The 27,037-nt window shown below is 34.2% G+C and overlaps 1 protein-coding gene across 12 annotated transcripts in view; it reads left to right on the top strand.

The window, feature by feature from the left end:
- Positions 1–25,259, top strand: part of cdhr1a (cadherin-related family member 1a) — a 221,458-nt gene extending 196,199 nt beyond the window's left edge. For 3 of the 12 annotated variants that reach the window (XM_087277814.1, XM_087277815.1, XM_087277816.1), the window contains 17 exons: positions 107–461; positions 913–1,008; positions 3,072–3,217; positions 3,312–3,362; positions 3,441–3,530; positions 3,664–3,750; positions 6,272–6,391; positions 6,501–6,644; positions 8,184–8,262; positions 8,368–8,468; positions 8,789–8,992; positions 9,508–9,660; positions 11,456–11,620; positions 13,838–13,905; positions 19,937–20,165; positions 20,247–20,501; positions 23,539–24,880. In XM_087277814.1, the coding sequence (XP_087133940.1) occupies positions 401–461; positions 913–1,008; positions 3,072–3,217; positions 3,312–3,362; positions 3,441–3,530; positions 3,664–3,750; positions 6,272–6,391; positions 6,501–6,644; positions 8,184–8,262; positions 8,368–8,468; positions 8,789–8,992; positions 9,508–9,660; positions 11,456–11,620; positions 13,838–13,905; positions 19,937–20,165; positions 20,247–20,501; positions 23,539–24,057 (2,568 nt within the window). In that variant the 5' untranslated portion in view covers positions 107–400 and the 3' untranslated portion in view covers positions 24,058–24,880. 12 annotated transcript variants of the gene reach the window in all.
- The last annotated feature ends 1,778 nt before the right edge of the window (positions 25,260–27,037 follow it).

Below are 27,037 nucleotides of genomic sequence, written 5' to 3'. Positions count from 1 at the left end.
CAATATAATTATCAATCATTTTGTCTTCAACTGTTAATATCTTTGGTCTTGCACTTTTTTTTTTTTTTTTTTTTTTTGTACTCCCATATCCCCCCCACCCCTCCAGCATTCCAGCATTCTGAATGCGATATTTCAGTAGTACTACAACTAAGATGGTGTGTAACCTGTCACATCAGTTCAGGTGTGCTGCTCGCGAGCCCCTCTTGTGGCCAGAAATTACTATGCAGCAAAGCTGGGCTTCTAAAAATGCACTGAGGGTTAAGGCTTGTGTCATTGGATTAGGCTTTAGCACCTGCCTCAGCTCTCCTCAATCTGAAACAAACACCCTTAGAAGGACACCGACATAGCTCTGTTCAATAGTGTGCTGTCTGGCCTGCTGTAACCGCTCTGCTTTGTTAGGATGAAGAATGCAAGGGAAATACAGTTTTCATCATTTCTTCTGTTAGCGCATTTCTGCTTTGGTATGTATTCATTAACACCTTTGAACTCAGACAACATTCCTTTATTTGATTGTGTAAGCTGTTGACTGCTGAAAATATTCTTGACTACTGTAATGTACTTTGATGTTTCTTTCTCATTCGCATCATCTTTATTCTTGCTTGACAGTAGGAGGTGAGCAAATGCAGGCTTGCCTGAACAACAAAAAATCTAAACTTAGATATAAATTCATTTCATAAATGAATTTATATAGTAAAATAGCCTTGGTAAACCAAGGGATATCGAGCTGTTTATGACGTAAGACACCAGTAATCCCAGACAAGTGGATAGAGAGAGTTATTAGTGTTATTACATTATGTGTGATCAACTTGATGTTAGTAAAATGACAAATTGATACAGTTGTCCTCGTAAATCTGGTTATTTTACACTGTTAATTGAGGTTATGCTAATCTGATGTCTGCTTGTTGTTTATAGCACAGAGTGACTATGCACCCTATTTCTATGATAATGGGCCCAACAGTAACAACGGAAATATGGCACTCCTCAATCTCTCAGAGGATACACCAAGAGGTAACGATTTTGTACCATGTGATTTGAAAACTGACCTAGTCTCATCTGGCTAGGTGTAAACCGTATTAAGATGGCGACTGTTGTTTTCCTGATACCACGTGCCTTGGTGCACCATTGGCCATTTTGTTCTTAAGATTTCATTGTTGATTGAGGTATATATTGCTGAAAGTAGGCTTGAGATCACAAATTGGCTCATGTTATTGTTTCAAATTGGTTTAGAGGCCCATGACTTTTACAGTTTATGATTTAGGATTCTAGATGTAGATCATTCTAAAATTTCTCCAAATGTTAATTAATTTTTTTTTGGACTGAACACGAAAGAAGATATTTTTAAAGAATGTGGGTTATAATATACAGTCCTCATAATTTGTGCAAATTTCCTTCAAACTGTAACCAGTTGTGGTTTTAAAATCTGTGTGAATAAGGTGACAGTATCTCTTTACAGTTCTGTTATCTAAAATTTACAGGAAGCTTGCTAGAATTGACAAATTACTTTTAACAGAAAAGCACAAAAATATTGAGATGAATCTTTGAGCAGCAATATTTCGGATATGGTAAATATAACTTAGCAATATGGAATATCAAACACAATGCACTCAAATTAGCTCTTTGCCACAGATATTTTGATACTAATGCCACATTAAAATCCCACATGTAACATTATTTTCATTACAGATAAATATAAATCCCAAACGAAAAAAAAAAACAAAAAAACAGCAGAAATAGAAAGCACAACCTCTTTATTTCAAATGTATTTGTTTAAAATAATTTACCATTTACTCACACTCAAGTGGTTCTAAACTTTTATTGACTTCTTTTTTCTGTTGAGCACAAAACAGGATTTTTTTAACCAACGTTAGAAAAACAACAGCCATTGACATTCATAGTAAGAACAAAAATATATTATGGAATTATACAATTGCTGTTTTTTCCTAACATTTTTCAGTTTCTCTTTTTTGTGTTCAACAGAAACTTAAGTAAATGATGACAACATTTTACATTTTTTCTGTGAACTGTTCCTTTAAGTTTAAATCAGTCGAGGCATGTAACGTGACTGTCGTAATATACAGTCTCCTGTTGGACATGCTTGATGCTAAAAAAAGAGTTAAAAGCGTATTAAGCCGTCAAAGAGGCATTGTTCCCTGGTTAGTTTTTTGCTATTTGAGTCTGAGTGAAACACGAACATACTGTGCAGGCTACATTGGGCCACTGGTGTTCACTTAAATGGACAGATACATACAAGATGTTTGTCTTGGCAAGTTTTTACTTTAGGCGATTTAAAAAAAAACAGGAAAGTAATCAAAAAGGAGCCAAATAAACCCACTGCTGTTCGTACATTGCATGTAAGTCAAATAACAAAACAAAACAAGAATCATAAACTGTTTTTATAGCTCTAATAAGAGTATATTTTAGTGTAGTTAACCTAATATAAACTATACATTACTAAATTATATTTAATTATATTCAGTAATATATATTTTAGTATTTAAGATTAAAATTTTTATATTTAATCATTTACTCTATTTTGTTTTTGTTGGCTGAAATAATATTTTTTAATATATTACTATTATTACTATTATTATTATTATGATTGTTATTATTATTATTATTATTCATTTTTAATTTATTCAAACTTATCTAAAAGAACAGATGAAGGAAATAGGGGTAATTTTGGGGATTTAATGAAAAATCGAACTAAATTAACTAAAGTTAATGCAATTAACACTGCAGTTAATTTTAGCTAATATTTTTAAGCCCCCCTGTTCAGAGTTTGCTTAAGTACCCCAGAAGGCTTTCAACATTTAGGGAAAAAATTATTGAAGTCAAAATGGACCAATTGTTCTTCAGAATTTCTTCTTAAAGGATAATAATAAAAAAATGACAAATGTTTAAAATGAAATGACATATTCATTTTAATAGTTAAAAAAAGTCTAGAAAGCTGGAGTCTGGGGCCAACAGTATGACTAAAAATAATGTAATATACTGCAAAACATCAAAATGTCATCTTGACTTGTGTGAATGCTAAAAGTACAGAACTATTTTCTTAAATCTGTATATTACAGGAACACAGATATATGTTCTTAATGGAACTGACCCAGAAGGCCAGCCAGTAAAGTATGGAATTACCTTTGAACCCGGATCCAAAGAGTTTTTTCGTGTTCATCCCAAATCTGGAGTAGTAACATTAATAGAGGACCTTGACAGAGAGGTACAGTGCACAGTTTTATTTATAATTAGTTTCAAGTGTTAAAATTTGAATGCTGAGAAAACGTTTATAACACTATGTTTATTTATTATCACAGGCACAAGATGAGATTGAAGTCTTTGTCAGCATCTCTGATAGCCTTAATAAAGTAAGTATTACGACTGATTAAGGACTCGTATATCAGTACCAGAGATGTGATCATTCTAATACTTTGATGTATTGTCAGGTAGTTGAAAAGGTTTCAGTTTTTATCATGGATGCCAATGATGAGAGACCACAGTTTCAAAACATGCCTTCCATCGTAGATGTGCCAGAGGTGAGGAGTCTAGTCTCAGAGAATCTGTCATTATATTATTCATTCAGGCTCCTGTAGAATGTATTTTGGAAGATACCTGGCCAGTAAACATTTTTGATTAAAGTGATTTGACTCTGTGTGTGTTTGAACATAGAACACAACGTCTGGAAGTAGCATCTATAAGGTGCAGGCAGTGGACAGGGACACCGGCTCAGGAGGATCAGTCACTTACTTCCTTCAGGTAACATCTAAGCATATGCAGATATTCAATATAAATATAATTCAATATATTGTGATAATGAACATTCACAATATTAATATTGTATGTGTTACAATATTGTAAATAGTTATTTATTTATTTTATACTTTGAGTACTTTTTAAGAACATTAATTTTCTGCATTATCAGTGGTGATCATAACAGCATCAAATGAAGACTTAATAGGTGATTGGTTTTCATTTATTATTCATATTCAATGGCAGAAAATTGTGATCCTTTGGTATTATCAGTTAATTTAGGGCAATGTAATGACAACAACAGCTGGAATTTTTTACACCTCAGCTTGTTATGCTCTCAGTGAGTGCTTAATCACACATCAAAATAAAGTAGTTGTCATTTTATAAAATAAAATAAATTACTAATAAAATATAGTTACTGTAATTAATCTGTCTTTTTCTCACTACTGATTTCAATCCATTAATAATGTTTACTGAGACTTTATTGTAAAGTGCTACCTGTTGTAGCATCCTTGTGCAGTTACATCTGTTGCAAATGTGTATTTGTTCTGAACATGTACAGTAAAAACAATTCAGGTAATTATACCTGTTAAAGTAATGTTTTTACACAGCTACTGTACTGTATATCCTGATAAAAGCTTTAGCAATTATTCACAACCAGACAATCTGATACGGGCAAAAGCCTGGTACTGTACTCTCAAAAAAAACATGTTTGCTGCTTGTTCAAGCTACTTATTTAAAATAAGCTTAAACAACACAATTCTGGACATTTTTTGGGCAAAAACTTTATTTATGTTCAATCAGCTTAAATTTGTTAACTTAATTGATTTTTGGTGGGACAAAATGAATGAATTGTGTAGACCCAGCATTTTTTTTTTACAGCGTAGCATCCAGTTGAGAGAACTAATTATTATTTATATTCCTTTTTATTTTTGACCTATCTTTTTACATATTTGTTCATTATTCCAAAGCCCTTGATAGAACTGTATATCCACAAAAGCTGGTCATAACCACTAAAACCATGTTCAATATTGTGATGATTTACATTATTCCTTACATAAACCTAAATATCTGTATTTTTTTAATCAATGACAAGGTCTGTGCGATTACACTATATTCCCTTTACCTTAATGTGTAAAAACAATAAGAATTGGGCTTTTCACACTCTGCCTAACCCAGAGTTATCATCATTCTAAGTATCACTTACCACCCTGGATAAAGGAATGTTTCACAATTGTTAGCACAGTTTTATTGCTTTTTATCAGGGGCAGGAACAAAGCAGAGTTAGAACTCTTTTGTGGTGTTAACTTCATATTGCAGAGCCAGATGTATACAATGTGAGAACAAAATGAAAAATTCTGTTTCGCTGTGCTCATTTTTATTAATTCAAATAATGATAGTGTTGCGCGTACTGTTATATGTGCATTACGCCATTTGACACCAGTACAACAGACTACCACATCAAGTCTATTTATTATTTCATTTATAAATATGATCTAGTAAAAATAATTTCCATAGCCTGTGTGTGATGAATTTCACATCTCGCATGATTCCACACTCATTTACAGTCATTTAGCTTTGTCTTTGTTGGGTTGCACGAGGTTGCTCTCTCAGGGTTGGGTTATGTAAAAAGTGCATCTGTCGATATAACATGCTGTAGTAGCTGGCGGATCATTCAGCTGTGGCAAGCCCTGAAAAAGAAGGGAATAAGCCATAGGAAAGTAAGGAAATAGCTTAAACTTGCACAACCTGTATGCTTTCAGATTGAAGATTGCACTGTGCTGTTTCTACTTGGAATGGGTTATTTATCCTTCAGTTAAACATTGTTTACTGTAAATCCATACCTACAAAAACAAGTTTTTCATACTGCACCTAACCCTGGGTTATCATCATTTTTTTTTTTTTGCTAATTTATGAAACATTGCTATTTGATTTGTGGACGTTTTGCAATAGAAACACTTAAATGTGTAACCTAACATGCAGGAAGAAACAATATGGAGTTTGAATATATCTTTAGCAACCAACAGCCAATTGAATGATGTGCTGTCATGTTTTTTTAAGTCTTTGAATTACCGTTACTGTATATTCAAAAAGCAGTTTCACTGTTTTAAGGGGGAAATAAAGCCAAATAGAGTGCAGAAAATATTGCTTTATTCTTACCGCAGTCAAAATAAAGGAAAAACCTGATAACATTCTGTAATATTATTATTCACAAATAAAACCTTTATGTAAACAGGTTGAATTCTGCAATTGTTCAGTTAACAGCACTAACACCCCAGAAATGCAAAGGAGAATGCGTTAATCTCAGCTTTAGGAAGGTGTAGTCAGTGATGTTATCCTGATTAAATAAAAGTTAATTGTTTACCTGTATAAATCATGATCAGTGTGAATTGTAAAGCAGGATAAGGCCTGCCTCAGGATTCTGTATTCTTGAGGATTGAAATGATCCAGTGTCAAAGATTTCTGTTTTAAAAGCAAACCCTGCTATTGTAACTCAAAGGATGTCTCTGTTTGTTCTTAAATCCAGAGCAGTGAGCAAAGCCCAAAGTTTGCCATTGACCATCATAGCGGCGTGCTGCGGATAAAACCTGGAGAATCCCTCGATTATGAAAAATCGCGGACGCATTTCATCACTGTGGTGGCAAAGGTGAGAGTTAGTCATTTAGTTCTTGTTATTTTACAAGGTCAAGCATTTGTTCATCTATTTCCAGCTATTATTTTTCTTCCTGCATCACAATAAATTATTTTGTTTTTAGGATGGAGGAGGCATTTACAAGGGCAAGCAACAAGTGATGTCATCATCTGCTACTTTGACCATAAATGTGATCGACACTCAAGATTCTCCCCCGATTTTTATTGGAACTCCTTACTTTGGTTATGTCTATGAAGTCTCTTCGCCAGTGAGTATCATAACACTCCACAATAATTTTCCTGCATGGTTTCTTACCAGTATATGCTTCTGTTGATTTAAAAATGAATCTTCTACCTGCTAAATGTTTTTTTTTTTTTAATGCATATAATGAATGGAAAATGGGACTATACATAGACACAACCATTCAAAGAACATGGTTGGTTACAATTTGTTCTGTCACTGTGGTACACCGACCAAAGCTGTATTTGTTTATTAAAAATATTGTAAAATACGCATGTTTAAATCTTTTTCTATTATTAAATCTTTTAAAATGCAATTTGTTTTTCTGCTGACTGAAGAGAAATCAGAAATGTTTAACATCATTTATCCTGTCTTCAATGTTTTGTGATTCTTCAGAAATTACTAATAAATTGTACTGAAACAGTTTTGATATTTGTACTAACAATTTTTTTTTATGTAGTAATAATTATAATAATAATAATAATAATATAAAAAATAATGATAATAATAATAAAATATAATTTTACTTGGTAAAGTTTGTCCATGTTACTGTTCATATCTGCTAAAACCTTTGTGGAGTTCTATCCACCTGACAAATGTCTTGTCATCAATCCAAGGTGTAAGAGCAACAAACAATAACTTGATTTCTAGAAAAGTTAGATTTTTCCTAAGAATCATCTGTTGAACTGCATCCCAATCATCACATATACTGCAGAAGACCTATTGGAACCCGCATGGACCCAAGATTCCCACAGAAATCAGTCAAGTTTGGTGAAGGAAAAATCATGGTTTGAGGTTACATTCAGTATGGGGCCTACAAGAGATCTACAGAGTGGATGGTAACATCAACCGCCTGAGGTATCAAGACACACGAGTGCTGCCCATTAATTTACAAGCCACAGGAAGGGGCAAATTCTTCAGCAGAATAGTGCCCCTTTTTATACTTCAGCCTCCACATCAAAGGTCCTGCAAGCAAAGAAGGTCAAGGTGCTCCATGTTTGGCCAACCCAGTCACCAAATATGAACATTATTGAGCTTGTCTGGAGTAAGATGGAAGAGGAATTAAATATGAATCTAACAAATCTTCATAAACTCTGAATGTTCTGCAAGAACGCTTTCTTTGCCATTTCAGATGACTTTATTAATAAGTTATTTGAATTATTGCAGAGATGTATGGATGCAGTCGTCCAAGCTCATGGGAGTCATAAACAATATAAATTCTTTTTCCACTCGAAATGACTTTATATTCTATTCTGTACACTATTTCTGTCAAGTGACAAGACATTTGTCTTAGCAAAGTCAAACCTTACTGTCCTAATGAAATAATTAAAAATCAAGGCATGATCATATTTTATTTGGGTAAAATAAGTGTAATTTAGAAACCTTTACCTTTCATATAAGCCACTTCTGATACCAATTGATCAACTAGAAGTCAGGTTGTTATTTATTGCTAAAACATGGATAGGCGACAAGACTTTTGTTAGGTAGTGTAGATGGCTCTTCTATACAAACAGCATGTGGCTTAAATCAGCCGGAAAAGACCTTTAAGATCTAATTTTGTCTACAGGGATCTGAGATATTTACAGTTTCTGCCAAAGATGGAGACATGGATAATCCAAATACGATCATATATTCATTGGACTCTGGTATGTTGTATTGGTTATTATTTTGCACGTTGATTGATGGCTAGAAAGTAATTTAATAATGACTTTTCACATCACAATGCTGAATCAATGCATCAATGTATTCAGGAGCAGATGGGTCCTTTTCCATTAATAAAACCAGTGGAGTCATCACTCTGAATTTGTACCCAGCAGACCTGAGGAGGGAAGTTTTTAATATTAAAGTCAAGGTACACTTTTTTGTGTGTGTGTGTGTTTTGTGTATTTTTTGTTTAGCATTGTTTTTAGATTGATTTCTGTTCGGTGTTGTTTTGTTTTTATCTTTTGTTTTAGTTTAGTTTATAGTTTTGTTTTGCTTCCTTTGTTTTGTTTTGTTTCATTCCATTAGTTTTGCCTATTTTTTTGTTTTGTTTTCTGGTATCAGATGTATTTAGCAACATCTCTTTTATACGTATGTCCTTGTTGCATTTTGTGCGAATTAATACAACATGCCTGCTGGTTGGTATTTAGCTGTAACAATAATAATGCGTGATTTTTTTTTCTTTCTCAGGCATTGGAAATCAGTCCAGAAGGAAAGCGCTTGGACTTTGCCACCACCACTGTGACCATTCGGGTAGTGGATCTAAACAACCATCCACCCACATTCTATGGAGAGAATGGACCTCAAAATGTGTTCGAATTAACAATGTATGAACATCCTCAAGAGGGAGAATTTCTGAGGGGCTTGAAAATCACAGTCAATGATTCCGACCAGGTCAGAAACATCTCTCTTTCATTTTTGCAGTGGGTTTGTCATAGCAAAAAAATTGTTTTAGCAGATTTAGAGCCATTACAAAGAAAATCTGGTTATCTGTTTTTGGTTTTAAGAGAATTTAATACAGGCTGATTGTGTGTGGCAGTTTTGTAGTGCAAAAAAAGTGATATTATTTAAAAATAGGAGATAAGACACCATTAGTTTAATGCGCTACTTCCATGTTTTTTAGGAGTGATTTTCAATCATAATAAAACATTGTCATTTATGTTACGTAAATGCACCCAAACAAGCAGGTGGTCCCTTTTAAGCTTTTGTCATATTATGCAATAATGTTTTCAGTTATTTAGCACTTAGTCACATTCAGATTCATCTGAAAAACAAGATCACATGGATCAGCACAGTTGTTGATACAATGTTTTACATACATTTTGATTAACTTTGACATATTCCAGCTCTGTGTTTTAATGGCTTACTATGAAATTTTGTAATCAAAAGTGCTACGTATTTGTTTTTAGGGATCAAATGCAAAATTCAACCTCAGACTAGTGGGCCCGGGCCGCATGTTAAGAGTGGTTCCTCAAACTGTTCTGAATGAAGCCCAAGTCACTGTCCTAGTGGAGGATTCTGCTGCAATGGATTTTGAGAAATCACAGTTCCTGACTTTTAAGGTAGAATTTTTTTTGTTTCACAGCTGTTAGTCTTTTTTTCTGAACCAAAATGGTTATCACTATTCACAAATAATAATACAATTTAACCTTGATTTACAGAACACACTATGAAGTCATTCAGTGTAACAGTGTTTTATATACCAACGGTCTTGTCAGGAATGTTTTGAGAAAAAGTAATACAAAATAATGACATAATAAGAATTATTAAATAATAATAAAATACTTTATGAAGGGATAGCAGTCATGAAATGCTATAAAATAATAACCAAAATTATTGTTTGTATTTTTATTTATTATATTTTAACACTATCCTTCAAATCAAAACTATTTCACTCATTTGCCAGCCAATTTGAATAGTATCACTCAATTGAATGGACATTATCTGTGGTTATCAGCTGATAGATATAGGCCAGTAGAGGTCTTCTGCGATTACTAGTAGGCTCAGAAGGCGGTTATCATCCATCCACATGGTTAGTCAGCTGTAGATCACATACAGCTGTGGCCAGAAGTTACCAAGAATTATTTATATTGTTTATTAAATTTCCCATTAATTGTATTTTATTAACGTCAACCCCTACCCCAACCGTCACAGTAATGTAAAAAGATCTAGATCTAGAGTCTTCTCTATAAGTAATGCTGAATAACCACAAGAATTAATTATAATATTTATCAAATTTCCCATTAATTGTATTTTATTAACATCTACCCCAATCCTAAACCCGACTGCCACTGTAATGCAAAAACAGATCTGGATCTGCAGTCTTCTCTATTAGTAAAGCAGATTAACCATGATAATTATTTATATTATCCATTCAATTTCCCATTAATTGTATTTTATTAATGTCTAACCCAAGCTTAAACCCAACCATCACAGTAATGTAAAAACAGATCTGGATCTAGAGTCTTCTCTATTAGTATTGCTGACCAACCATGTGGATGGATAATAACAGCCTTCTTAGCCTAACAGTAGGCGTAGAAGGCCCCTACTGGCCCATATCTATCAGTTGATAACCACTGATTCACATTCAATCGAGTGATAACATTCTAAGTGGATGCATTTGCCAGACCGACATTTCAATATTTAAATTATGTATTTTTGTTTGTTGACATTTTTTAAGATCAGTTATTGTTTGATTTAATTTAATATATATTTAACACAATATTATTAAGCGTCTTGTTTCCTTTTTGCTTAAATATATCTGTTGTTACAATGAATGAAGATTTTTTCGCTCACATTTTGAAAAGTATTTTTACAAAAGTTATTTAAACCATTAATTAGACATTTTCTTTGTATATAAAATTCCTTATGCAATCTTAATTGTGTGTAGAAATTGGACATCTTATTTTTGACCCTTATAAATTATGGATTTATTGCTGAATATATGGACAAAAAAATATATATATAATCGTTCAAAGTATGGGAAATAATAGCTGCTATATGCTTTAATTTAACAATACAATACAGCAGCTTACCAGATATTTTTTACATATGAACCAGTCTTTTGGATTAAATGTTGCTAAAATAAAAGTATTAAACAAAAAATTTGTCAAATTAATATTATTAAAGGGGATTTTTTAATGTTAACTTTCCTCACAAAAAAAAAAAACTTGCTTTTGCATTAAAAGGCAACTAAAATTAAATGATCAATTACATTTTTATTGATCATGCATGTAATTGAGATCCTACACAATAATATATTATCAAGAATTACGGATCGTTTGCGTACAGTAGTTTAAATCAATCAGTGACATTTAATCAGCACCTAAAATGTGTTCAAATGCTCATTGTTTGCAGCTGCTGGCTGTAGAGATCGACACACCAGAGAGATTCAGTGCCACTGCAGACATTATCATTCATCTGCTGGACACCAATGATAACGCTCCCAAATTCACCTCTGATTTCTACATCGCCCGGATCCCAGAAAACTCACCCGGAGGATCCAATGTTGTGTCTGTGACTGTGAGTACAGAACATTCTAGACATTGTAAACACAAAAAGATTAACATGTTCGTCATCCTCTCTTGACTATGCTCAGTTTCGGGAAAAAGACGCATTATACGCATTATTAATCTAAATATAACATTTGAGGGGTTGGAACAGAATCCAAAATCATGCTAAACAGTCTATTACGTGGTAAGCTGCCAGATGGCTATCATTTTCATTCAGTTGTGTAACACTAAAACCTCAGATTTGTGCTTTATTAGACAAAAATATCATCAGGATGAGGTCAAATTATTATGACGGTCAGATGGCAAAACTGTCACATCTCTTTTTTGTATCAGAATCCTCAAGTAAAATGTTTTTGTTTGTTTGTTTGTTAGTTTTTTGGTTATTCAAATAAACTGATACCTTTTGACGTTTTATTATATTTTTATTTTAATGTTTTTTTGAAAGCACAATTGTGATTTAATTTTATTCATCCAGAAACAAAATGTGGTACAAAATGCAATGCCACAGTTTGGGTTCTGTCAGCTTTCTGTTTTCTGTACTAATATGTGTTCCTTTTTTTGTATTTATGATTCATCTGTCATAAATAAAGCTGTCAATTTAGCTGTGCCATCCTTTAGAATGTTACATTTTAAACAAATACATTAAAATTATTTTAAATTATAGTAATATTTGCTTTTACTGCATTGTTTTTGTCCTAAAATACATTTTAAATAATTTTCAAAAGAAAATAAATACATTTACGCTTCAAGTGTAGAGAAATCAACTGCATAGGCAAAATAAACAAAATGAGGTGGTGGTGGATTTCCCAAGGGAAGCAAAAAAATGTATGCAAAAGGTCCCCTTTGCTTCCCAGTGATGGGTTGTGGCTGAAAAGACATCCGCTGCGTAAAACATATGCTGGATAAGTTGGCAGTTCATTCCGCTGTGGTGACCCCAGATTAATAAAGGGATTAAGCCGAAAAGAAAATGAATGAATGAATGAATGAATGAATGAATGAATGAATGAATGAATGAATGAAGATCCCCTTTGGTCGACAACCAAACACAGACAGTCAGTTAAAAATAATTGAATGGATTTTTTTGTAGGTAAAAGAAGCAGTTCAAATGAGCATCTCGTCAGGGTGGCCACTGGCCAAAATAAACAAAAGAATCTACAAAGTAAATAAACTAAATAACCGGTAAGTTTTTAAAGAAAAATACAGGAAGCTTACCTTCCTCCCTAAACATAAACAAGTTCAAAAGTAATCAAAATAAATAGGCAGGCCACCCCTACAAACTTAATCTCTGAAAAAGTTGCAAGCATACATGGACATATTTTGACAATAGTAAAATTTGTACGTCGGCCAGAGGTATAGGGAAATCCAGGAGTTCTTCACTCCCAGCAACAGTTGTACCAAAAATGAGCTCCTCGAACTATGCCGGAAGTTCTGTTTTTATATTTACTGTAGCTCTCTGTGACCAGCAGTCAATCCGAACCTGGATCACATTACCATGGGAGCTTATGGGATATGAAAAAACAACACAAGAAGGCAAGGCAAAGGGGGGAAAAAAACACATACAATGCGCAACAAAAAAAATAGATTAACTTTAATCGTAACAATACTGTAAATAACATGAGGATAATTATTATTACTTATTATTATTATTATTATTATTATTGTTGTTGTTGTTATTAATGATATATTCTTTTTTACCAACTTGCAAAAAAAAAATAACCTGTTTAAGTTTTTTCAAATGGAAAACAGCTATTTTTAATTGTAATATTTTCACAATATTTTTTATTAACTGTATTTATAAGAAATTTACATTTGCTGTTACAGGAATTAATTACATAAATTGAATGTTGTCATTCATTATCATTCTCCAAATATTTCCCCATTGCATGAGTCTAATGCTAAACTCTGTCCATCAGAAAGTAAACTTGTCCTGCTCTGCCCTTTATCAGCGGATAGAGATTGAACTCTGTTGAGATAAACTAAGTGCTCGTCATGCAGCATTTATCCGGTTTTTGCAGTACAATTTTGTTAATGACCTGCCTGATTTTGACCTTGGACATAAAAACATGGTTCAACCAGGAACACAAATAATAAACAAATCCCACATCTCCCTAACGTTCTGACTTTTGGCTCAAAACGTCATCTGGTCTGTTACGTAGATATTGGCATGACAGTTATTCATAAGAACAGATGCCAGCTGATGACGTTTGTCCCCTTCTGCTCTCCACAGGCCATGGATCCCGATTCTGGTATATGGGGTGTAGTCAAATACTCCATCTATGGCTCTGGAGCCGACATGTAAGTATTCACGTTTACTTTCCCTCTTTTTTCGCTTATTTTTTCCACCTTTATTTCAATTTTTATTATAATTATTTGTATATAAATCATGCATAGATGGCAAATGTAAAGTACACATCATGCAAGCAACATACATATACAGTTAAAGTGTGAATTATTAGCCCTCCTGAATTATTAGCCTGAATTATTAAAAATTCCATTTTTTTACTTAGATTTTATTACTTGGTTTATTTAAATATCAACAAGTTTTCCCAGTCTAGTTTGCAAGATTTTATTTATTTTTTTATTTATTTATTTATTTATTTATCTTGCAGTTTTATTATTATTTTTATTTTGCAATTTAGAGATATATCTTTAATCAGATTTCTAGCTAGAAGAAACTCACATAAATATTGTTCACTTTTAGGTTCTGTGCCTTTAAATATTTCCCATAAGCAGAAATAAAAAGCTTTTAGGTATTTTATGTGCAAGAATATCATCCCAAAAAGATTTTCTCACAACTTTTAAAGATGTGTGTGTGATCTGACCTAACTGTCCACACACTACTGTCTCCACAAACCTGCTGCCTGGAGACTTGTTGGCTTTTGATCTTTAAAGTTATGAAGAAGCACTTCCTCTTGTTTTCAGAGAGTCTGTGGTCTTTTTAAAGCTAAAGATCCAACTGATGCAATGCCAGCTGACTGGAATAAGCCACATAAAAAAAAAAAACAGTCTCTTATGCAACATCATTATCTAAAAAACCCCTGACTATTTAGTGAATGGGAGAAGAGGGGGGATGAAAGAGCACATCAAATTCATCACAGACGCTACAGCAAGAAATTCAAAAAGAATTTTCAACAACTTCCAATAAAGCTTCATGTTATTGTAAGACTTGCTAGCTGTACTCCGGACTAGCTGTACCCAAGAGGGTTTGATTTTCTTTCTTTATTAGATTCCAAAGGCAAAGCATGCATATCTGAACTATTCAGAATGTCTTGGAGCAGAGTTTTGTCCTCCAACCCTCAAATATTCCGAAACCCATAAATTCATCAAATCTTTGATAGTTACATGTTTGTTATATTTTGCAGAGCATAAATGCATTGCATATGAATGTGTGAGTCATAGTTTGTAGGCAGAAAAGCCTTTTAAATCTTTACGGTGCGCTTCATTTGTCTTGCTGTTTGGTCTTTTTTTCACTCTCTTATTTAGAAGGCTAATTGAGTGAGGGATCTTTTCTGGATGATTCTGCCAGACAGACCACACACAGCATGTTAATAGCAGCTTGTTTTATTTACCTGATAATATTCAGCCTTTTAGATTTCATTCTTCACATTTTATCATTGTCTGTATTTATATCTAGTGGATTACAGCAGATTTCATCAGAATGATTCTGTATATGGAAACGAATTATTTAAATTTGTAGAGCACTGCACACAGTTACCTAGCCCTCCATCTTGGTTAATCCACTAATGGGATTTGGGCAGGAAATAGACTGTTCTCCTGCTCATGTAACAGCCCCGCATAAAGGAGAAGTGTGTCATTTCTTGCTAGAAACAGAGAGCTTGTGTGTGTAAATACATGCATACATACATACACAAATAAATTTAAATGTATTTTAAAATAATACTTCAATTTTAGGTGTATCAACATAAACTACAAAATAGAGCAGCCACAAACGTATAAAAATAAAATACTGTATTTTATATTTTAGAAATAAAAAAAATACTTTCACAAAGGAGCATGACATTTCTTTGCACAACCTCCATTATTTAGACCTATCTAGTCAATCCCTTACCCATTAAAATGACTCAGTGAAGTAAACAATGTTTGATAGCGATTGTGGCTGGTAAAATCGCCGTCATTTCTGTACAATAATTATTCAACCTCTTAATACTTTAAAAGGGTGTTAAATAAAGAGTCAATTTAGATATTTTGTTCACAGAATTTTTCAGAAATCCATTTTTTGCTATTGAACTCTTTAGTTTAGTAGGAGTTTTTGGTTAAATATTTGCGTTTCATATGTTGTGACATCTTAAGGCTTACATCTTTCCTCTTCATTAACTATACAGTGGGCCTACTGATCAACTACAGGCATTTCAAACACCCAATGAAGTATTGTAGGAATCGTCACTGTAGGACTTTATGTTGCTTGTTTTAACAACAAACATTTGACATCACCATGCCATGCAAATCTACTATTTGTACAGTATACTCTTTCTCTTAGGATTTTAATTCATCTTTAAATGGAAAAGTCAATAAAATCCAAAGCACCAGTCAGAGGGTGCATTTTTATGATGTAGATTTCTTAGAAAGTATTTTAAAGATACAAAAAAAAAACAAGAAACTAAAGTAATTTGATACAAAATATTAATCCATTTTATCAGCCCTACCAAATACAAATTACAAAATACTATTGTGTATTTAAACTGTGTATTTGAAATACATTTATCGGAAATACTGCCCATCCCTGACAGCACATACATACATACATACATACATACATACATACATACATACATACATACATACATACATACATACATACATACATACATACGTACGTACGTACATATGTGTGCTCTTTTTTTATATAAATATCTGTGTGAATACACTTATTTAAAATTTTTATCTGGCATTGTGGAATGTTTGTTCTGACCATTTTTGACATTAAAACTGTTAAAACGTAAAACTGAACAAAATGGCTTTTATTGACATTTTTTTAAATTCAATATTTATGGTCTTTGTAGTAATTTAAATTACAATTTCCTATTAATTTACAGAAAATTGACAAATGTTCTGTTATTTAACCAAGATCATTGGCATGTTTGCTATAAAGATTAAGTGATGCCAAACATTACCAATCCTTTTGCCCTTGTAATCATAGATCGCACTTCTAAAAGAGAATTGTATGCATATATTAATTTTATGTTCATTTCTCGTATCTTAAATCACATATACACACATTTAAAAAAATAATATCTTAAATGATATTTTGCATAGGAAGGAAAATTCTCTTTGTCATCACAGAAGTAAATAACATTTACTAACACATCACAGTTATTTGGCATTCTAATATTTCACAATGTTCTTGTTTTTACTGTATTTTTTTGTTCAAATAAATGTAGCTATGTCTCATAAAAGCATAAAAACATCTTTATGACCCTGAACATTACAACAATAGAGAGTATTCAGTAAACTATATAAACATAGATTTACGGTTAAGATTAAATTATAGCAACAGAGTGTATTCAGTAAACTACACTGATTATTTTGACCATATTATCATTTTATCCATAATTTCCAACTTCAAGCTGTATAAACTTAAATGCTTATTGGATTTAATGCATATCAGGTGATTTGTGTAAAGAGGGAGCATGTGGCCTAAGATCAACACCCTATATCAAGGTGCACAAAATTATTCACCAGTTTCTTCTCCTCAGGAAAATGGGACAAAAAAGAGATGTAACTTTCTTTAAAAAAAACTAAACAAAAATGGCAATAAGTCTTTACAATTCTTGAAATATATACGATATTGGGGCGTGACCACAGAACCATCAAATATTTTGTAGCAAATAGTCAACAGGATCACAAGAAATGTGTTAAGAAGAAAAGATGCAAAATCACCACCAAATATTTGAGAAGATTCAAACATAAAGCTATCAGGAATCCACAACTATGGGAAGCTATCCACAACTGCAAACTACCTGGAGTGTCAAGAAGTACAAGGTGTTCTGTTCTCAGAGAAATGGCCATGGTAAGACAGGCTGAAACCCGACCACCTCTGGACAAGACACATATGTTGAAACGTCTAGAATGGGCCAAGAAATATCTGAAACAGATTTTTAAGGACTGATGTGATGAAAGCGACTTTTGACTGACCAGATAGATGTGCTCAGTAATGAACACAGAAAGCTTTACTTCAACTCAGATGTCAGCTAGGTGGAGTTATAGGTATGGGCAGGTGTTGTAAAAGATGTGCTAATTGGACCTTTTTGGGTTGAATTTGGCAAACCTACTGCCAAGTTTTAGAAGAAACTTTGTTCAAGCAATGGTACAGACAAAAGTTTGCATCATTCAAGAAGACTTAAATCGCTCCACCACATGCATTAAAGTATTCCACTATGTCTCTGGTCAGTAAAGGCCTTAAAGATGAAAAACTAATGGCATGGCCCCCTTCTTCACCGAAACTAAACTCTATTGAAAATGTTTGGGCCTTTCTTAAGCAGGATATTTACAGTCAAAGTGAACAGTACACCTCTCTGAACAGTGTCTGGTAGGCTGTGGTTGCGGCTGCACAAAAAGTTGATTCTGACCAGATCAGTAAACTGACTGACTCAGTAAATGGAAGGCTTTTGTGACTATTATATTCAATGAGGTGTTTGTTTGTTTTTTGTTTTTTTCAGAAATGTTTATTTGTAAAGATTTGAGTTTGTTTCTTATTGTCATTTTAACAGGTCAAAATAAACAAGCGAGATGGGAAAATCTTTCTTTTTCATTTAGTTGCATAATATTTCTGAACATTAATAGTTGCCTGATAATGTTGTACATGTGCTGTAGATATTCTATTTAAAAGGTCAAAACTTCACTTTTATTACTTAAATGTTCAGGTTTGAGGGTTTCGTAACATTTTGGATTGACCAAGAAAAAGTTGTACAATAACAAAGTTAATACTCAAAAATACCACTTGTGAAATAATTGTACTTACAGTGTGTATATATACAAAGACCTAATGTTGAGACTGATTTACAACAAGAGTGTATTCAGTAAACTATAGTACATCCAGAAAATTTTTTATGTTACAGCCTTATTCTGAAATGAATTAAATTCATGTATTTCCTAAAAATTCGACATACAATACCCCATAATGACAATGTGAAAAAAGGTTTTTTGAAATTGTTGCAAATTTATTATTAATCTGTCTGAGCTCCTGCGTTCTTCTGTGGAGAGAGGAGAACCTTACAGAAGGACAACCATCTGTGCAGCAATCCACCAATCAGGCCTTTATGGTAGAGTGGCCAGACAGAACCCACTCCCCACCTGGAATTTGCCAAAAGGCATCTGAAGGACTCTCAGACCATGATAAACAGAATTCTCTGTTCTGATGAGAGTAAAATTGAACTCTTTGGAATAAATACCAGATGTTATGTTTGGAGAAAACCAGGCACCGCTCATCACCAGGCTAATACCATTCCTACAGTGAAGCATGGTGGTGGCAGCATCATGCTCTGGGGATGTTTTTCAGCAGCAGCAACTGGAAGACTAGTCAGGATAGAGGGAAAGATGGATGCAGCAATGTACAGAGACATCCTGAATGAAAACTTGCTTCAGAGTGCTCTTGACCTCAGACTGGGTCGCAAGTTCATCTTCCAGCAGGACAATGGCCCAAAGCACAACAGCTCGGTGAATGTCCTTGAGTGGCCAAGCCAGAGCCCAGACCTAAATTCTATTTAACATCTCTGGAGAGATCTAAAATGGCTGTACACTGTCATTTCCCATCCAACCTGATAGAGCTTGAGAGGTACTGCAAAGAGGAATGGGCAAAAATTCCCAAAGACAGGTGTGCCAAGCTTATGGCATCAAATTTAAAAAGACTTGAGGCTGTAATTGCTGCCAAAGGTGCATCAACAAAGTATTGATCAAAGGCTGTGAATACTCATGTACATGTGATTTTTCAGTTTTTTTTTTTTTTTTAATTTTGCAACTATTAATTTTAATTAATTAATTATTAATTAATATTGTGTGTTGAATTTTGAGGACATAAATGAATTTAATTCATTTTGGGAATAAGGCTGTAAAAAAAAAAAATGTGGAAAAGTGAAGCGCTATGAATTCTTTCCAGATGCACTGTATATACATGCAGACATGATGCCAATATTAACTTACAATGGAGTGAATTCAGTAAACTATATAGGCATGATGTTTTGTTATGTTGATTCCTTTCCACTGTGTTCTCAAAGCTTTAAATCATGTTAACATGTCCCTGTACAACTACCGCTTTCTAATCCCGATTTTCCCTATAAAACTAATTTCCTGTCCTATATCTTTTCCGCAGCTTTCTCATTCAGGCTGATTCTGGAATCATCTACACTCAGCCTTGGGCCAGTCTGGATGCTGAGGTCAAATCCAAGTATAACTTCTACGTGAAAGCCGAAGACCCTGAAGGAAAATACAGCCTCGCGGAAGTCTTTGTCACCATTACTGACCTCAATGACCATCCACCAGCGTTTAATGAAAACTCTTTGGAGCAGACCATGGTGATTGGTGCACCTGTCAAAATAGAGGTATGTTGTTTTTTTACTTTTTGAAATTTTGGTTTATCTGACTGGTGAAAGTATAAGTTGACTGAGATTGATGATTTGTAGGCGATTGATGAAGATGCAGAGGAGCCCAACAATCTCATTGAATACTCCATAATGAAAGCCGATCCAGACAACATATTTGACATTAATGCAGACACGGGAGAAATAAAGCTGAAGCCGTACATCAAGTCAATGGACATTGTCCAGAATATCACCAATCAGAGAGACTGTACCTGGTCTGTTGTTGTTCAGGCTAAAGACAGAGGTTCACCATCCTTTAGCACAACCACAGTGGTAAAGATTGACATCACAGAAGCGGTAAGTGTATATTAGTGTTTAATAGTGCTTTTTTATTAGGATCCTACATCAATCCTATAGCTCTTCAATGCATGCTAGTAAATACAGTGTTACTAAAGTTTTTTATTTTTTTATTTATTCAAAATAGTATGAGTTTGTGTTATTGTGTGCTTTACAGATCAAATCCAGAATGCTTTCATACTTCTTAAGTCTGAGAACTCGGCCCTGGACTGTTTTCGGCATTTGTTTGAGCATTGTAGTCTTCGCCATCTGTCTGACTGTTTTCATATCCACATTCATTTTCTGGAAATCTGTGAAAAAGTCCCGGGTCCAGCCAAAGGGCAAGATCAGAAAGATTATTAGGAGGCCCTGACCATGAGAAATTTTGACTCTGACACAAATACTTAGTTTTTCTCTTTTTTCTCCTTTTTTTCGATCCTACCATCATTTTATTGTTTAAACGAAAGTAAAAAGTCTGTAAAAGAGTACACAAGCACACTTATAATACATTTTTTTTTTCCAGAAAGATTTTAATCTGCACTTATTTGGCTCAGAATTATCACCCATTTCTCCATTCAGTCAAAATTATAGTTGTTAAAAGAGTAGCTCACCCAAAAATTTAAATCCTATTATCATTTACTCGCCTTTCATTTGTCACAAACCTATCTGAGTTTTCTGCAGGACACAAAACTAGTTATTTTGGAACATTTTTGGAAGCTGGTAACCATTGACGCCCATAGTATTTATGTTTCTTATACTATGAAAGTCAGTCATTACCAGTTTCTGACATTCTTCAAAATATCTTTTTTTTGTGTTCAGTTAAACAAAGAAACTCATAAGGGTTTGGGACACATGGAAGGTGAGTAAATAGTACATTTTAATTTTTAGGTCAGCTATCTCCTTAATAGTAGAGATTGACAATGAGGCTGCATGGTCTCAATTCTGGGTGCCCCATTCAACCCTTCTGATCTTGTCTTACTGTGCAACCAGACTCTTTTGTAAATTATCTTTAAATTGAACATCAAATCAATTGTAATCAATCAATTCTCTGCTGTTGAGATGCCATGCAGTCACACTGTATTTATTATCTTGAGCGGCTCTATTAGACATTTCTGATCTATGTAGTAGTGATGGGCACTTGTAAAGCACTGCTAAGCTTTTAACCTAACTTAAAAGCAAATAATAGTTTCTGCTAGTGATTCAGATCAAGCACTGAAACATTTCAGAACATTTCAAAATGTTTTTGCTTTGCCACAAGGGGGCAATTATTTCTGTGAATCAATGAACTAGGATCTGCTCTCAGACCAATTATATAATTTTGTAGACAGGTTTAGAACACATATCTGTAATTAGAGTTTCTATAATGAGAAGAAAACATGTCTGCAATAATAATATTAGTTAATATTCACTTTTTAACTTGATTAACCAAGTATAACCCTACTGGTACATTTGCTCTGTAAATAGGATTTAAATGAATGTTTCTCACATGGGAGGCAGGAACACTAACTCTCACTGTGTCGTCGCTCTCAACAGGGATTAACATAGCTCTTACTAGCTTCTGTTACATTTCCTCAAACAGTCACAGCACAAATGTAACCCCTCCCTTTCAACACACCCCACTGAGAGTGGGATTTAAACATTTTCAGCATGGTAGATGCAATGTTTAACTCACGCAATGTTTAACCAAATGGCAGATATGTCCATCCATGTTGTTGACTAATGTGCTTTGTGAGGCTAGCGGAGTGAGGTTTACTCACACAGCTTTTACTAGCTGCCCTCAGGTACACTCATCCCACTAAACCTCAGTCTTATGCCTGTAATGTCACCATTGTAACTCCTCCAGTTATACTCACCCCACTCTAAATGGGATTTGAACCAACATGGGAGGAAGGATTACATACAAGGACACTAAAGAGAGTGTCAGTCACTTGTGTGCCTTATGAGGCCAAGGGGATGAGGTTTACTCGCACAAACTCTTATTAGGTGGCCTCAGTTACACTCATCCCACTAAACCTCACTCACATTTTGGTCACAACACTACTATAACCTCTCTAGTTCTACTCTCCCCACTCCAAGTGAGATTTGAACTGGTGTTTCCAACATGGGAGGCAGGCGGTCTTACAAGAAATCTAAAGACAATGACTAATCAGCAGGGCCAGACAGAATCTGCTGACATTTTTTGCTATTTCTGCAGAGAATTTTGCAAAAAATCTGAAAATTTATGCGGAATAATTTTGGGAGTATTATAACTAAAAACTTAATATGTGAAATAAAAAATAATACATTTTTAACTTGTATTTAATATTTACAATACAAATCCAATTAGATCCACTTATTTGGTAAAGAAAGCAAGTCTCTTATATAATTTACAGTTGAAGTCAGAATTATTAGCTTCACTGATTTATTACAAGAGAGTAAGAAGAGAAAATATTATCAGACATACTGTGGACATTTTTTTTTTGTTCTGTTAAACATAATTTGGGAAATATTTAAAAAACAAAAATAAATTCAAAGAGGGGCTAATATTTCTGACTTCAACTGTATTTACTAAAAGACAGAAAATGTGACTTTACAAACTGTATTGTAAATAAATCATATGAACATTTTCATTTTAGTCAATAATATTACTGAAATTAATTTAAAAACTGAAAAAGTGAAAATAAAATAGGCTCAATAATGGGTTAAATCTGTGAAAATCTGCAGATTTTTGCGCACACAGATTCCGTGTGGGTGTACTAATCAGTCACTAATCTGCCTCTTGATGCCAGGAATGTTTACTTGCACATCTCCTATTAGCCAGCCTTTGTTTCAAACATCCCCCAAACCTCACTTCCATCCGGGTCACGGCACCAGTTTAACCTGCCTACATTTAATTCCAATTTTTGAAAAGCTTAATTTTGCCTATCACTACTACTAAAGGTATTTAGACTGCTATTGGCTTCTTAGAATTGAATATCTGCCTCGCTTTTATCATGTCTCTCTAAGCAAACAGTGAGAAGCCTACAGTATATCATTCATGAGTCCTATGGACTTGACTTCTCTTTGTGCTCTTTTACAGACTCCACTCAAGGGACCTTTGACGTCCTTTTTTATGAATAGTAGGGAAAATCCCATGCATTTCCTAGGCTTGATAAGTGGTGTTATTCTAATCTTAGTCTTTGTGACAGTCATTATCTCTACTGTAATATTTGTGAGAAGAAACAAGGCCAACAGGATTCTACCTTCCCGTCGCATCATACGAAAGAAGCGTAAACCCCAGAAACAAGACGACTTCCAAGAACCATTCAGAGAAGAGCAGGAGATCCCTAGAGCAGACAATGTCAACTTTAACAATAACATCAAAGTGTGTTCTCATCGAACACCTCCATCACCTCCGAATGCCCCAGTCATGCCTCCACCATTGCCAAGTCACTGTAGACATGGTGAACGAGAATGGACAGTACCTACAGTTTCTGCATCTGTAGCGTCCAAGTCAAAGAAGAAATCCCACCGGTGTAAAGACAATCCTGTTAATACAGCGCTAGTTTCTGAGCTCAAACTTAAACTGGAACAGAAAAACATGGCCAACCGATACTGATAAGTTGAAATGCATGTGAAAATCTCAGTGTTCAATGGAAAGCAGACAGTTTCCCAGGCTAATTCATTGACAAGTTTCAACAGACAAGGATAATTTCAGGAAGGATTTACACAAGCACACCAACCCAGCAGGCCATCGCTGCAAGCTACTTACTGTATACTTCCTACTGCGTGCAGAGTTCAGCTAGGATTGCAAGCTGAACCTAATGAAAATGGGGGAAAGTGTCACTAGCCAAGACTAACACCCTGCTAATCACTATGACACCGTGCACTGCCCTCTTCTGGGTGGAAAATTACAGCTTCACATTTACTTTAAGCTTTTTGGATATTTTTCCATCTGTGGATACCTTATTCAGAAATAGAAATTTGATTGCAGATTATTGAAAGACATTAAACATGCCTGATTTTTTATATTAATTATTCATCATATGATGTTTGTTTTACCTAGTATATGTGGTTTATAAAAGGGAACAATGTTTTGTTATTATAATTATAATATATATTTTTTACAACACAGTAGTTTCCGTGAGGCTACCAAATACACGCATTTTGGGTCTCATACAATTTCTTGTGGATGTTGAACATGCCAAAATGTGTAGTTAGTTTGATAAACTCCTAAAGGACAAATATTGTAAAAAGGACTGTGTATAGTTGTCTTTCTGTGAGGAACACCACACAGTTTGTCTATCATGTTGTAAACGTTTCATGAATTTATTTTACCTTCTCAGTTTTTTATGCAGTTCAGTATTAAATGTAAAATACATGGAGTGACCACTGTTTATATTCACCTTTTGTAAATAAATGAATATTTTATTCAAATCAAATGGTCATTAGATATAAACAGTTTTTAATGCAGTTTCTTTAATGTATTGTAGGATTGAAAAGAAAAAAAAAACTGTTATATTTCCTTTAATGCCACATTTCATCATATGGGCCGGCAGTGCAGTTGGTGACCTATTTTTTCTCCACCATTTATTTTAAGTACAGATTTTAATGCCTGGATTTTATGCAGATTTATTTTTCAACATACAAGATTTTATTTTGTGTGTATTGTGTACAAATATTTCAGAAACCATGTGTTGGTGGTCACGTTAAGATTTAACAAATTATGAGTTTGCTCTCTCTGGCTTTTCTAAACCTCTATTTACAGTAATTGTGGTTTTTAAGACATACACTGTGATACGTTTTTGAAGGGTGAAGACTTTTTAACATGTCTTTTTGTTCTTGAAGTCCCCTCTGCATATGATTGTTGCGATGAGAAAAGTCTGTTTTCAGATAGCAAAAGCAGCTCTGGGGGGGTAAAAGCACAAATGACATGGAATTATACCCTGTGGGAAGCAAGTAGGATTACAGTTTTTTTTAGAGAGGATTACAAACTTGTAAAGTGCACTGATGGACAAGGATAAAAGAAAAACAGAACATTTTAACCAAGATGTGTACATTTTATTTTGGACTGCACCAGTTTATTTTGGAGTCCTCTGATTGAGGTCACGGAGCTCTGGACAAACAGTTTAAATGTAGGAGCTTCTTGTAAAGGCAAAGTATCTAAGATTTCTTAATTTAAACATGCAAAAACCACTGCAGTGTTATATATTTTTGCAGACTTATGTAGACATTTTTGAAGAACGGTGAAATGCAGATAAAAAAAGCTATTTTAACTATACGATCTCATTTATAAATGAGGCTTACACACAAAGCATGTGGAACTTGTGTATGGCAATTCTCATGCAAAAGTTGTGGTCTATAAAATACAAAAATACTTGTCGGGAGAATGTGTGCAGCTGTGAATAAACTCTTTTAACACATTTAACTTAAATATTGACTTAATTGAATCACCTTAAATAATCTTATCAGCAACAATCATCAGTTTGTAAATTATTTATCCTGATGTATGTCCACTTTTGGTAAAGTTTCTGTGCAAAGCTTTATAAATGAGACCCATCGCAGGAGTCACCTGAAGGGGTTACTGGAGGTCTGGTGTGCAGCAGATTTTAGCTCCAACCCAAATCAAACACACCTGAACAAGCTAATCGAAGTCTTACTAGGTATACTTAAAACACCCAGGCAGGTGTGTTGAGGCAAGTTAGAGCTAAACCCTGCAGGGCACCGGACCGCCAGGAACGAGATTGATGACCCCTGCCATAGAGCCACAATTTCTAGTATGTTTTTATAGAAAATAAGGAAACACCAGTTTAATATGTTGTGTTTTATTAAACTGCACATAGCAGCATAACAACAGAACCTCAGAAGGAATTTGGTATGGTGAAAAAGTGCTACTTTTTTTCCAATGTTACTTCAACTGGAAGTGGTCGACTGTGGCATAATAAAAGCTCCGATGCTTTCGCGCCTTGTCACACTTGTCTCTCATCAGCAATTACTTCAGCAGCCTCGTTTAGCTTCAATGGATTTAGCCTTATACAGAACAAAATGGGAGATGGGTCTGAAATACGGGAGACTCCTGGGAACCGGAGTGTTGGCAGGTATGACTGTATCTGTGTTTTAAATTTGCAATATTTATTTTAAGAACAATAACACTCAACGAATAACAAAATTGAGCCATTTAGGCTGCTGTTGATCTTAAATTAGGTTCATGTTCTCTAAACCTATCAATGGCCTCAGTATAAGTAGGCCCCAATGTAGTATATGAAACCATATACTGATCACCTACTTCTGGCCTACATAAGGCCCATATAGGCAGCCTGTGTGGGATTAATTGTATTTGTCCATGTTTACCCCACTTGGAACCATTGTGTGTTGCCCATATTAAGTCCACCTGGGTTTGCCCTGTTTAGTAGAAACAAGTAGCCCCATGTGTGTTTACCAACTCTGAAGCCACAGCATGTGTTGCCCATATTGAGCCCACCTTAGTTTGCCCATGTGTGGGGAACACACAAGGGTTCCACACTGGTTAAGCACATAGAGCAGGGGCCACCAAACTTGTTCCTGGAGGGCCGGTGTCCTGCAGATTTTAGCTCCAACCC

The sequence above is a fragment of the Danio rerio genome, chromosome 13 (genome assembly GCF_052040795.2).
Source record: "Danio rerio strain M-AB ecotype USA chromosome 13, GRCz13ab, whole genome shotgun sequence".
NCBI classification, from domain to species: domain Eukaryota; kingdom Metazoa; phylum Chordata; class Actinopteri; order Cypriniformes; family Danionidae; genus Danio; species Danio rerio.
Note: the sequence above shows the minus strand (reverse complement) of the source record. Positions and strands in the feature narration are given on the sequence as shown.